A 14,636-nucleotide genomic window follows, 5' to 3' on the forward strand; every position below is an offset into this window, starting at 1 on the left:
AATGGCTGATAAGCCACAAAATTTCTTCCAATGTAGAAAAAGCAGATGTTTAAAAATCTCTAATTTCCTGAATTAAAATATTATATTTCAGGTATTTCATCTTGGAGTAAAGATATAGAAAAGAAAAAGCACACGGACTAAAAGTCTAAGATAAATTCTTCAAACTTTTGGCGATAGTGGCATACTTAATGGGAAAGTCTAGTTAACTTTGATGTGTTCAATATTGTAGGGTTTGCAAGTGATTCTGCTAGTGATTTTGTCTTTTATTCTTCCCAACACAAGCCCTATGCTCAAATCCTGGTTTTCTGACTTCAAGCACATGCCTTTTGCTGTAAGGTAAAAATGTTTGGAGATGGTGATGGCAGGCTTGGCCACAGTTAAGAGGTCATTGTGCATTTATTACCATTAATTTATAAACCAGAAAATTCCTATTTGCAATAAATAAATTTGTATTTTAGGCTTAACGTCTCTATTTCCAAAGAAAATCCTGTTTTGTTTCTTAAAGAGCTGTTATCTTCATTAGGAGCTGTTGAATATCAAATTAGCTTTGTTTCATGACTTTGGCAGAATGAGAAGTTATACTTATGCTTACTATATTTGTGCCAGGGTGTGTTTTGAAAACTGAAAATGTTTTTGATATGCCTAATATCTTGTTTTGCTAGTTAAATAAAATATGGCTATATTTTCTAGATAGTAAAAATTTAAAAATTATCCACATTCCTTATCAGAGTTTTAAATGTGTTTCATGTCATTTTTGTTATTTTAGCTTAACGTGCATATTCCCCCTTATTTTGCATTTGTTACTCACTCATTTGTTCATTTGCAAAGATTTATTAAGTACCTAACATATGGTAGGTGTTCTTCTAAGCACTGGGATACAACACTGAACAAAATAAAGTTTCTGCTTTCATATAGTTACATTCATGTATATGTGTGTGTGAGAGACTAGAAAGATGAGAAAAATAAAGTCATTTGTCAGGTAGTGATAAGAGCTATTAAGAAAAATAAAACTTTGTAAAAAGAGAAGAAGGCACAAGGTATTATTTTAGATCAGAGAAGTCCTCTCTAAAAAGATGCCATCTGAGTAGAGAGCTAAAGGATGGGAGAGAGTTGAGACAAGGAAATCTAGGGAAAAGGTAAGTGTAAAGAGAATAGCAAATGTGAAAGCAAAATATAAAGATAGAAGTACAACTGGTATGTTCAGCAAGGAGTTCAGAGTGCCTGGGGTGAAGTGGGAAAGGCAGGGTATAGTAGGATCTGAGGTCAGTGAGAGTGGAGGGCAGGGGCTGCAGTTATAGACCGTGATGGGGACAACAAAGTCACTCTGAATGAGATGCAGAGTGATGGTTGAAGGATTTCCAGCAGAAGGATATCATGACCCGACTCACATTTTATAAATACTGCTCTGGCTGCTGCAAGGATAACAGACTGCACGGAGGGAAAGGTTAGGAGCAAGAAGATTGATTGGGGACCTTCTGCCATTATGAAGCGGAGGGATGCTGGTGGCTTGGACTATGGTAGAAACAATGAGGGTGGCAAAATGGCATGGAACTTAGATGTGTTTTGCAGAAGAGCTGACAAGATTTTCTGAGCAATAGGATTAGATTTGAATGTGTTTTTGAGATGGCTGTTAGATATTCAGTGGGAGGGCTGAGTACTTCGACAGAAATGCAAGTCTGGAGTTCAGGAAAGGGTTGGGCTGGAGATAAAACTTTGGGAGACATCAGTATTTAGATGGCATTTAAAGTCATAACAAAGATCTGTGACACTCCAAATCACACAACTAGTGCAGACTGCCTGTCATTCACACAGAATAGGAAAATGAAAAACAGCTTTTGGTGTCAGAAAACCTGGATTCAGACTCCACCTCCGAGATTTACCTGTTGCTCCATGACCTCGGGCCAGGGTATTACAACTGTTTTGAATCTCAGTTTATCCATCTATAAAATTTGGATTAAAATTTATACATTAATAATAATAAAATGTATGATAAATACCTGGCATCATGACTAGCACCTAGTAGGTACTTGATAAATTGTTGCTATGATAGCTGTAGTTTGTTGTAGTAGACAATTTTAACAGCAACTGCTGTAAGATTTGTAAAGGAAAACTCTCACATTGCCCAGGAATTCCACAAAGAATTCTGTATAAATCACTACTTTCACTACTTTAAAAATGTTTATATGACACCAGGGTTTGGAGCTGTCAGTGACCAAAACACAATGTGATTGTACAACTTTCTCATTTCTCAGACAATTTAATTGAGTCCCAGGCCTGTTTACTCCCTCTCTAAGGCTACATTTTATGTCAGTGGCAGAGCTGATACTTCAGACCAAGTCTTCTCATCCTCAGCCCAGTGCTCCTTGCATTTTCCACCCAACAGAAGAAAACTCTCAGGTATAATGTCCTAGGTACATTGCCACTATTGCTGTCTGTATGCATTCCAAAGGTTATTTTCAGTGGCTTCAACTTACTAATTCATTAAATAAGAAGTAGGCTTTTTAGTCATTCCAAAATGATATGGTGTCCATGTAGAAATAAAAAAAGTTCTGGCTTTCCCTACAAAGAACTGTGTAGGCTTGTAGGAGAGGAGAGGGAACAACCTACAATATCCATTTCCCCTGCTCTTAATGCTCAAAAGTCATCACGTGATATCACACAGTTAGGAAGATGGTTAGGCATAGAATTAAACAGCTCAAGAGTTAAAAGGATGTATATAACATTTAGTTAATATTTCTGCTAGCTTGGAAATATGTACTGATAGGTGGAAACAGGTCTAGCCTACTCTGCTTTGAATTTTCCATTTTTATGTTAACAAAAACAAAACTCTAATGTTAAATTGCTTTCTCCCTTTAGATTAGAGTTAAAGAATACCTCAGCAACATGCTTAGGATATTATATAACATTACAAAGTCCCTGGACAGACTCCCAAACAATGACTGACCCTTCTTTAAGAATAATAAAGAAATGCCCTCCATGTTATACTCAATAAACAAATGATTAATGATAATAAAAAGAACTGTATCCTCTAAGGGAAGCATTAGTCCTATATTTACATAAGAAAACTGAACATCCTAGAATTAAGCAACTTGCTAAAATAGTTGGTAAAAGATGCATCTGGCCTGTCCTTCAAGTGCTTTATGGTTTTTTAAAGATTTTATTTACTTATTTGAGACAGAGAGACAGAAATAGTGAGAGAGAACATGATCCAGGAGAGGGAGAAGCAGGCTCCCTGCTCAGTCCAGGATGCTGGGATCATGACCTGAGAGGAAGGAGACGCTTAACTGACTGAGCCACCCAGGTGCCCTCCTTCAGTGCTTTAAAATATTTTAAATATCGGGTTTCATGTCAAAGGTTACATAAACCATATTTGGTATAAACCGGAAGATTTTTTCATCATATACATGCAGGAAATATTTTATATTTGCCAAATGACAGTACCAATCAAAGGTTAACACATTTTTATTAATACCTGTCATAAATAAATTAATAGATTAAAAGAGCCTTTTTTCCTGAAATTATTTAAGGTTAATCTTCCTCTATTTTATTTTATATACCCAAGCTCTTAAGGAAATATTGTTCTGGGATACATTATTTTGAAAAAATAGACTTTGTTGGGACACCTGGGTTGCTCAGCGGTTGAGCATCTGCCTTTGACTCAGGGCGTGATCCCGGAATTCCCAGAATGGAGTCCTGCATCAGGCTTCCTGCATAGAACCTGCTTCTCCCTCTGCCTATGTCTCTGCTTCTCAATCTGTGTCTCTCATAAATAAATAAAATAAAAATTTTATATATAAAATATATATATATATATATATATATATATATATATATATATATATACTTTGTTAATGTCTTGGCCTATATATTTAGAAAACAATGTAGGATTTACATATTTTATTACTAGTTCTTGCCTCTTGAAATCTGTCTTGATGTGGGGTTTCTGTGCTTTTTCAACATGTGGTATCACCAACACATAATCCATACCTACATCTTTTTGGTACCTGTATATTTATTATGATTATCTAAAACCATACAAAAGTCTACAAAAAGTCGTTAACCAAATTCCAGGAATTTTAAAAGTATGTGACTGATAAAACTAATCCACAGTGATTTTTAAAAGTTGATGAATTCTGATACACAACCTATTTAGAGATACCTATTAAATAAAAAGCTATTTATAAAAAAAGATAACTGTAGTTATCACTTATTTTCTTTTAAAAACAAAATAGTTTTATTTGCTTTCCTTTCCAGAATGTCTGTCAGGATCTTTAACTTAAGTATATTTTTATTATTAAAAGGATAGTAATGCAATATGGAAAATTCCCGTTTGAGCGTAAATACTTCATTAATTGTAACTTATAGGACAATAATCAGTCTATTGCTTAATAATATTGAAATTTATATATTAACTTCATTATATATTATTAAATTCTACCAATATAAAGAGTAAATCTTTTTTAAGGGTCATAAAACCATGATTCAGATCATTATGTGACATAAATCCCATGAGGTTATTAATTTCCACCTATGTTTGCCTTCTGTTCTCTTTCAAAAAACGAAGTGCAGAAACTTGTGTATTCAATATACATGAAGACAAATTTCATGCTGTATTTTTATCCCATATCAATCAATCCTCAAAAATCATTAAAAAGGAAAAATGTCATTCCATTTAGTAGTAAATGAGTTGCAAATTTTATTTCATTCAGTAGTCAACTGTGCAAAATGGCAAGGATTTAGTGGGGGAATACTATAGACATGGTGTCCGCCCACAAAGCTGTCTAGTAGAAGAAAAGATCAGCATTAAAATTAGTCATTGGAAGGATAGTATAAGATGCTATGGGGATATATAACTGGTAGACCTAAACAGGTGATTTATTGTGGTGAATAACTTTCTATGAGAAATATTTTTTCAAAATGAGTACTAAAATATAAGTGTAAGTTGGCTATAGTGCAGTAGAGAGCATTTGTAGGGAGAGGAGGTGGCATTTGCAAAGACTCTTAGTTGAGAAAGTGAATATTTCATTAGATGCTGTAAAACAATTACAGTAACATAGAAGAATGCAATTAAGAGTAAAGAATACAAAAAAAAGTAAAAAATACAAAACTAGAGGAGTAGACAGGGGTCATACCTTCTACAGTCTAGACTGTGTTAGATTATCATCCTCAGAATAGTGGAAAGCTATTGAAATCATCCAAATTGCATTTACACGGGTCATTTTGGCACAGGATGCAGAATGGATCAAAAAGAACTAAACCTGGATTCAGAAAGACCAGTTTGAGGGAAACTGCAATAATCTAAGTTATACTTGGTGGCACTGGATTTTTTAGTGATAGGAGGATGCAAAAGTGTACTGAATCCAGTGATAACCAAGAATTGACCGATAGAATTGACAGATTTTAGTGCTAAATTGGATGCAGAGGTTTAGGGAGAGAGAAAAATCTGGGATTGCTTCCTGGCTGGATCATGGAATATTTTATAAGATACAAGGATTCAAAGAGCAGTATGGAGGGTCGGGGGGAAGGATGAGATGAAAAGATTTTTACCTTAGTTTTAGAACTCAAATTCTTCTAAATGATTAAAGTATCAATGAGATATATAGTACAGATGCCTTTTGAACACTTGATTGTGGAGAGTTGAGCAGACGTCTAACCTTGAGAGAAGTTGTTGAGATGGTGGCTACATAAATGGTACTTGACTCTGTTGATGAACTCTGCTAGGATGAATATAGCAGGAGAGGGGGGAAATGGCTGAGATATCATATCTCCTTTTTTAAAGGGAATTGCAACATTTCAAAGGATGCAAAGAAATTGTTGCCCACGAGGCATGAGGAAACCAGGGAATTAGGACTTCAATAAAGGGAAGGGAAGAAAACATAATGAAAAAGGGAAGAATCTTCCTTGCTGAATACTGCTGAGAGAGCAAGTCAAATAAGAACTCAAAATTGACCTTTCCTTTAGTGAAAAAATATAAAGACTCTACCATCTTTAGATAGAAAAGCTAGTAGACTGAAGATGTACTGGGTACATGAGGGCGAGAAAAGATAAATGGCTCTTTCAAGAAGTTTGGCTGTGAAATTGAGGAAAATTTGGGCTATAAGTAACTTACAGAAGATTCAATGTCGGGAGAAAGTCTGCCCTCCCCCAAGATAAAAGAGGCTTAAGCAAGCTTATATTGATAGGAAGTTCCCAATAGTGTGGGAGATACTGAACCTAAGAGAAAAAAAGTGATGAGATTTCTGAAGTATTCTGGAAAGGAAGAAGGTGTCCAGAGTATGAGTGGAGGCATTGAAAATTTACCCCATTGAAACAGGTGGGAATAAAGAATAGGTCCTGAAGCTTCCAGAGAAGTTTATTAGCTTGGGGATGGGAAATAGAGACCTGGCAGTCTGATGCTATCTTTTCTTTCAGTGAGTAGGAAATAAGGACATCAGCTTCAGGTGGGAAGGTGGGGTTGGGGGAAGGGTTGGAGATCAGAGAGGATTAGAGAATTGGAATTGTGTTTGCAGAGGGTAGGAGATGGAGCTAAGTGGAGAAATACAGGACTGTGTAGAGGACTGTGGGGGTTCAGAACCGTGTATTTTTAGGATGGTGCCAATCTGCCAAAGGGAGTTGTTTTCTCCCATAGGACCTAGCAGGCCAGCAGACGGAGAAGATCTTCTAGTTTTATATACTAATTGCAAATCATCTTGAATTTTTGTACTTTTATTTCTAGCAATTAAGAAAAAGTAGATGTTTCTTCTTCCAAATGGTGTTTTTTTTTCCCTAAAGTGTTCTCTAGGTGCTAGTGCCCTCACGTGGCTGATCCACATCATTCACTTAGGACTGTTTTTATGTGGATGCATTGGAACAAGCTGGGAAGTAAGCAAGTACCTTCTGTCACTGTTAGTAAAAATGAAAAATGAATTACTTTGACTAAAGGCAGTTGTAGATGCAAAGAAATTTCCATTGTAGATTAATGCAGCATTGGCTACTCACTGTCCTATTTTACTGCACTTAAAATCATGTTACTATTTTGTTATGTGCCAGTAATGTGAAAATTTATAATAAAAATTAAGAGTAAGAAGGATTATAAATAGCATCTATTCAATTTCTGGGATTTGTATTATTGCGTTTGAGTTTACATTGATAAAGGTTGTGGTTTTACATAATTGCAACAGAATCTTTCTTATGCTTTTTCTTAACTCTGAAAGTTATTTTAATTATCTTACAGCTGAATATATTTTCTCTGAGTTTTCATTGTTTTTCAGTATAAAGGAAAGTGAAGGACATCAGCTCTATCTGCAAAGGCAAAGTGGGTACAGTGACACAAACCAGATGTTTGTTAAAAGTTATGTTCTTTATGATTCAGGAAGTTAGGAAAGCAATTTATTGAGCATCTTTCCTTTGCCAGGCACATTAAGCATAGGAGCTTTTGTGTATTTTAACTAATTTGATCCTCATAGCAATTCTGTGAAATGGTAATTTTTTCTCACTTTTATAGTGAATTGAACCGAGTTTTAGGTACATTACAAGTAATTTGGCCACAGTTACAAAACCAAGACATGCCATCACTAATACCAGCCATCTTTTCTTACTATTTCAAATTTTATCAGCAATTACCATGTATTATACACTCAACTTAAAAAGGATCATATTAAATACATCCTACCAGAATGATCCTTATAATGGAATTATAATGAATTTAAGTGATCACTTAAATTCTTTTGTTGAATTTTTGTCGTGATTTACAGACACACTGAACTTGCAGCTTAGTAGTTAAGTTGAATCTGTCATTTAAAAAACTTAAATTGATAAATTATTTATCAATGAACCCATCTCTTTAATTACTAAGAAACCCCTAAAAAATGGCCTCAAAATAGTTGAGGGCTGGGCCTGACATTGCCTAAATATGTGGTTGTTGAATTACAGAAACGGAAAAGTTGGACTCAGGAATAAAATAATAAGGGCATAAAAGTTCTAAGCTTCATGATGTAAAAGGCATGGTGGGGCAAAAAGTAAGATTTTTCCATTGAATTTTGTCTTCCTTGACAATACTCTTCTACTTTATTCAATGTGCTCATTATGTGCACTATTCTCACCAACTGTGTATTTATGACCATGAGTAACCCTCCAGACTGGACAAAGAATGTGGAGTAAGTAGAAAATAAAAAAATATTTTTCAATACTGTAATCCCTTATTTTTCAAATTTACTATCTTGAAACTCCATCACTTTCTTTAGCAAATCATACTAGGTCCTCTACACCAGACAAGTTTAAACAATGATTCAAGATCATTTCAACCACTAATTTTCCATAGAACAAAGCTTGCAGTGGCTCATTCATTAGCTCAAACTACTGTACTTGTTTGCCAATGTTTGTAGCCCTTTATCTTCTTTGTGAGTCTCATATTCTTTTGAATATCTTCAGTGATTACTAGTATCCAATGATAAAAGTTATGCCTAGTTAGTCTGTTCTTTTTCTCATGGCTGTCACCTTTCTTTCTTTCTTTCTTTCTTTCTTTCTTTCTTTCTTTCTTTCTTTCTTTCTTCTTTCTTTCTTTCTTTCTTTCTTTCTTTTCTTTCTTCTTTCTTTCTTCTTTCTTCTTTCTTTCTTTCTTTCTTTTCTTCTTTCTTTCTTTCTTTTCTTTCTTCTTTCTTTCTTTCTTTCTTTCTTTCTTTCTTTCTTCTTTCTTTCTTTCTTTCTTTCTTTCTTTTCTTTCTTCTTTCTTTCTTCTTTCTTCTTTCTTTCTTTCTTTCTTTTCTTCTTTCTTTCTTTCTTTTCTTTCTTCTTTCTTTCTTTCTTTCTTTTCTTTCTTTCTTCTTTCTTTCTTTCTTTCTTTCTTTTCTTCTTTCTTTCTTTTCTTTCTTTCTTCTTTCTTTCTTTCTTTTCTTCTTTCTTTCTTTCTTTTCTTTCTTCTTTCTTTCTTCTTTCTTTCTTTCTTTCTTTCTTTCTTTCTTTCTTCTTTCTTTCTTCTTTCTTTCTTTCTTTTTCTTTATTTTTTTTGATTTATTTATTTTAGAGAGAGGGAGACAGAGAAAGAGAGAGAGAAAGAGAGCACCTCCAGGGGGAGGGGCAGAGGGAGAGAGAATCCTCAAGCAAACTTCCCACTGGGTGCAGAGCCTGATGAGGAGCTTGATCCCACAACCTTGAGATCATAACCTGAGCTGAAATCAAGAGTGCAACTTTTAACCAACTGAGCCACCCAAGCGTCTCAGCTGTCACCTCTCTATCTTTTATTAGTATATATTTCATGGCACTTAACGATACATATTTTATTAAACACAATGCTTCATTAATTTAGAGGTTAATACCTATTTGCTTAAATCAGACCAATCCAGTATATTTCAGGTAATATCATCATATAGATATTATAAGCTATGTATATTTCAAATTAGTTAATGTAGCAAATACAATACTTGTTTACTCATACTCAATGAGAATGTCTTTTAGAATATGATGTTTCTTTTGCCTTAAAACTCTATCTAAGCTTACATCATAGGAAGATAGTACATACCCATATGGAAGCTTCTAATTTTTGCTTGTTAGATTTCCTTTAACACATGTACATGTCAATTACCTACTAGATCTTTAATGTGGGCTTGGCTATTTCCTCTCAGGTACACCTTTACAGGAATTTATACTTTTGAATCACTTATAAAAATACTTGCAAGGGGCTTTTGTTTAGAAGATTTCACATTTCTCCGGGATCCATGGAATTGGTTGGATTTCACAGTCATTACTTTTGCGTAAGTATCTTCATACATTTTCCATCCTGGAATAATAGATCATTGGTGGGAGCCTACACTATATTTCTCCTTGGTGGCTTCCCTTGACAGATCAAGCATTTTTCTTAGTTTTCATGTGAACTTAGAATATTTTTCATCTAATCAAATAATGCACTTTGGAGAAATTAAGAATCTAGTAGTAAATTGTATAACTTTGGATTCAATTAGGACTGTAAAGTTGTAAAATAAAGTACCCAAGTAACATAGATAATGATTAAAGACAATTCCATTTTTCTCTTAATTGGGAAATCTGATGGCAACACTCATTGAAGTTGAAAAGGTCTTGATGAAAGACCAACATAGACTTAGATTTCCCGAAATTCTGAATAACTCTGATTTAATTCTACAGGTATGTAACAGAATTTGTAAACCTAGGCAATGTTTCAGCTCTTCGAACTTTCAGAGTCTTGAGAGCTTTGAAAACTATTTCTGTAATTCCAGGTAAGAAGAAACTGGTATAAGGTGGTAGGCCCCTTATATCTCCAACTGTTTCTTGTGTTTTGTTATTGTGTTGTGTGTGAACTCCCTATTACAGATACGTGACAGAGTTTGTGGATCTGGGCAATGTCTCAGCGCTGAGAACATTCAGAGTTCTCCGAGCACTGAAAACAATTTCAGTCATTCCAGGTGAGAGCTAGGTTAAACACCGAGGCTGACTTTACTGCATTGGTGCTACAGTCTCAGCTTTTTGTGCATAAGCCTTTTGCTTGTCACACGTTGCAAAGAAATATGTAAAAAAAAAAAAAAAGCAAGAATCAGGACATCATATTTTGGATGGATTTGATTCTTTGCTTTTACTTCTTGCTTTCTTTAAAACTGTTCTAAATCAGCCTTTGAGTTTAACGAGTCTTTGCATGAGGCATTTGCAGCAACAGGCTACATGGTTTGCATCCTGCAACATCAAGCTTTCCGCATAGAAGCTAAACTGTGAGGCGTTCAGACTGATGCAAATTTGACCATCTAGGTTGAAAACTGGTGATTTTCTTATCTGCAGATAAATGAAAGAGCAAGAGATAGCATGAGTGCTGCATGGGGCTCAGTTTTCAGATGTCTTCCTTTTTTAACCCATATTCAAACTTGCAGAATTCACAAGTATTTAACTTCATAATCCATTGACTTCAAGATTTCTTACTGCTTTATTCATATAGATTTTTCTAAAATCAATAAGAGGTTAGGGAGTAAGACATCTGCAAATACAAGCAAAATATTTACACAAGGTTGATGTTTAAGCATGAATAACAAAATCATTTCTTTTGCTCTGAGGGGTATTTGGAACACTTTCGGTTCATTTCCATTCATGGTTTTCTAATGAACATACAAGTTCTGCTTTCATTCATTTTCACCAGCTACAGGCTTTTCATGAAAATGTTATTTAGTCACAAACATTAAACTAATATTGTTGGCATTCTGCATGACATCTTTATTTTCCAGGACAAGCTCATGATGTTTTTTGTCAACAAAGTAGCTGTTGAATAGTATATTGACATTCCTCCTTCTGATTTTATTCATAGGCCTGAAGACCATTGTGGGGGCCCTGATCCAGTCGGTGAAGAAGCTCTCTGATGTAATGATTCTGACTGTGTTCTGTCTGAGTGTGTTTGCACTCATAGGACTGCAGCTGTTTATGGGCAACCTGCGGAATAAATGCTTGCAATGGCCCCCAGATAATTCTTCCTTTGAAATAAACATCACTTCCTTCTTTAATAATTCATTGGATGGGAACGGTACCATGTTCAATAGGACAGTGAGCATGTTTAACTGGGATGAATATATTGAGGATAAAAGTAAGATATACTTTTTTAACCATTAAGTTGTTTAGTCCTTTAATTAGACAAATACATATAGCTGGAAGTTGTCTCAATTTTAATGTGAACTAAATGACTTAACCAATTTAAGATAATACATGTGATATGGAAATCAAATGATCCTTATGATAATGATATTTTGCTCCTTTTTCCTTACCTATCAGTCGTATGATAGAAGTTATCATTTGGAAATGCATTATCTTTTTCCTAAACCAGCATTGAAAGCAATACCATTTTGTGCTGTATTAACAAAAAAAACAAAAAAACAAAAACTTGGTAAGCATTGGTCAGGAAGGAATCCTCAGTCATTAGTAAATAAATCAGCAGTTTGAATGGTGTATTACATTGAAATGCATGGTTAGGAACACTGGAGAAAAATAACTTGGCCTTATTTGGTTGACTCACTATATGTATTGAGTGTGTATGAAATGCACTGGAAATAGAGAAATCATTCACCAAGATGGAAATAGGCATTTGAGTACTTATCAGAAAGTTAAGCAGTCCCAAATTATCCATTCGCTTATTGATGATGGGAAAGTGTAAACTCAAACTGTTATTGTAATTTATCTTTTCGATGTCAATCATTGTACTAGAGTCGTTTATCAGTATAGTTTGGTTTTATTTAGGAATGGACATAGACTTATGAGGCCATATACATCAGTATGATTTCTTATCGTTGAAGCCAGCCTCTCTGTCATTTGGATGTCTAAGTCCCTCCTTCTCCATGTGCAATTAGCTAACCAACTCCCATTGGTCTGCTGATTATCAGTATTCCACTGGGATACTTATTCTAAGGCATCCTTCATAGTTTTTAGAACCATCTGAAGTTTCATCCCATTTCAAATTGTTTTAAGAGTTAGTATTCTTATAAAGATTTCTATAACAGAGATTAAGATTCATCGGATAGTTTTCTTAAATTTCATTATTTATGAGGTTTCCTAATTATCAATGTTAAAATAGCAGCACAGTAACAATATTTGCACATTAATCTTTTCTCTATTTCTGATTATTTCCTTCAGATAAATTTCTATTGATAGAGTTTGGTTGATGGGAGTGGGTATCAAAGGATATAACAAGATTAAAGCTATGGAGATAGAGTGTCAGATTGCTCTAAAGAGAGATCATACCACTATATACTCCCTACGTCACTGATCATCTTACTGAACTCTCCCTAATATGGACTATTACTGTATTTTAAAATCTTTTGGTAGAAAGAAAAGTGCTCCTCTTGTTCCTTAAGTATTATTGCAGTAGAACTGTTAAACTACGTTTATTGGTATCATTAGCAAGTTTTATATTTCATAAAATGTGAATTATCTGTTGATTTTTTTACCCATTACTTCATCAAGTGATAGTAAATTTTGGAGAAATTCATATGAATTCTTTAATTTATAAAGCATGTTAACATTTTGTCTTTTTTGGACAAATATATTTAGCTTGTTTTTCATCTTACTGCTTGTTTGTGATGCTTAAGTGATTTTATTTTTTAGGCAACATAGTCATCAAATTTGTTTTCATTTTTCTCTAAGTTTAGAAAATGCTTCTATACAGAAAACACATATTCTATGTATTATATTAATAGACTTGTTTTTAAATCTCCAATTTTTAATAATCTAGAAATATGTTTTGGTGTATATTGTGAGGTAAGGATCTAAAACTTTTTGCAAACCTATGGCCCATATTTCCCTGCATAGTACATTAGGGTATTCCTTCGATATAGGCTTTAAGTAGTCCTAAAAACAATTATAATAATTTTTTGTGGAGTATATGTATGTGTTTTAGTGTTTATGTGTTTTTGTATGTGAATTTGTACATTTATGTACGTGTATGTTTTTTGAGACCATCTTTGCAACTTATTAAAGTTATATATAAGGTATTTCCTAAGAATAGAAATTAGATATACTTAGAAAATTATATATCTTCAAAGAAACAAGTTTATCCTGTTCCTTTAAAAGATAGTAATCAAGCCAAAATCCCAAACACAATACTTATTTAGAGCATCATAGAAAGAAAAAAAAACTGAACCCCACTTTTCACAGGAAATTAAGTTAAAACTGGTAGGAAAAAATGTCTGAATCTATTTTGAGTCCAGGCAAAAAAGTACTTATAAAGTAAAATTTTACTTGCATGGAAGCAATTTGAAGCAACAAGGCTTCCCTTTCTCTCACTTTTTGTGCCAAACAGACTTAATTTGGCAATTCTTTTTTTTTAACTATTCCCAGCAATTTGAGTTTACATTTGCAATAAATGCTGACATGAGAATGCTATAATAGTTATTCCTTCCTTTTAAAAATTCTTTTTTGAAAAAAGATTTTCCAAACATTTGTTTAATTAAAAATTTTATATTTTGGTATTTGTTTAGTATTCAGTTATTATTAAAATATTTTCACTTAGCCATGTACATCTTTTTATTTTGTCCATTTCATTATGGTTGAAAAAATTTGTGAAGTGTATTACCTAAACACAATGGCTCAAGTGTTTTGAGGGCTTTTTTTTAAATGATTCTTTCTGTTCCTTACTCTTTAAATAGGTCACTTTTATTTTTTGGAAGGGCAAAATGATGCTCTGCTTTGTGGCAACAGCTCAGATGCAGGGTAAGTGATGTTTCGTATTGAATTACAGTCCACACTGCTCCATCGGCCCAAGTCCATTGCCACCTCCCACCCACCCAGCCCTCGCTGGCTCCTCATTCAGAGCCCTCCATAAATTCCACTTCACACTGATTCTCAAAATAGCTGAAATAAGTGTGGATTCTCACCTCCTTCACACACTTATATGCGGCAATTATTTTTCCATACTAGGTCACAGCTAATCTTCCAAATTAGTTCATTGGAAAACAGAAAAGCAGTACATATGTATTAGAAGATTAAGTTAATGAAATTCATAAGCATGTACTTTTGTAAGTGTGATATTTTATATATGCTAATGTGGTCTCCATGGCTTCAAATGTAAGATCTCTGAAGATAATGTCAGTATCTGAGTCATGGTGAGTGTGTGTCGAGCATATTTTAGCAAAGTGGTTAAGAACGCAGGCTGGAAAGTTTGCATAGATTCAAGACTCTAA

General features: G+C 34.0%; 1 protein-coding gene across 4 annotated transcripts in view; it reads left to right on the forward strand.

Moving 5' to 3' along the window:
- The window catches only part of LOC112916452 (sodium channel protein type 2 subunit alpha), a 136,544-nt gene that overhangs the window by 54,900 nt on the left and 67,008 nt on the right, over positions 1-14,636 (forward strand). For 3 of the 4 annotated variants that reach the window (XM_025994126.2, XM_025994128.2, XM_025994127.2), the window contains exons 4-8: positions 8,046-8,135; positions 9,600-9,728; positions 10,303-10,394; positions 11,279-11,551; positions 14,103-14,166. In XM_025994126.2, the coding sequence (XP_025849911.1) occupies positions 8,046-8,135; positions 9,600-9,728; positions 10,303-10,394; positions 11,279-11,551; positions 14,103-14,166 (648 nt within the window). Of the gene's footprint in view, positions 1-8,045; positions 8,136-9,599; positions 9,729-10,116; positions 10,209-10,302; positions 10,395-11,278; positions 11,552-14,102; positions 14,167-14,636 lie in introns of all 4 variants that reach the window. The other variant, XM_025994130.2, reaches the window with a different exon arrangement.

This window comes from Vulpes vulpes, chromosome 3, assembly GCF_048418805.1.
Source record: "Vulpes vulpes isolate BD-2025 chromosome 3, VulVul3, whole genome shotgun sequence".
Lineage (NCBI taxonomy): Eukaryota > Metazoa > Chordata > Mammalia > Carnivora > Canidae > Vulpes > Vulpes vulpes.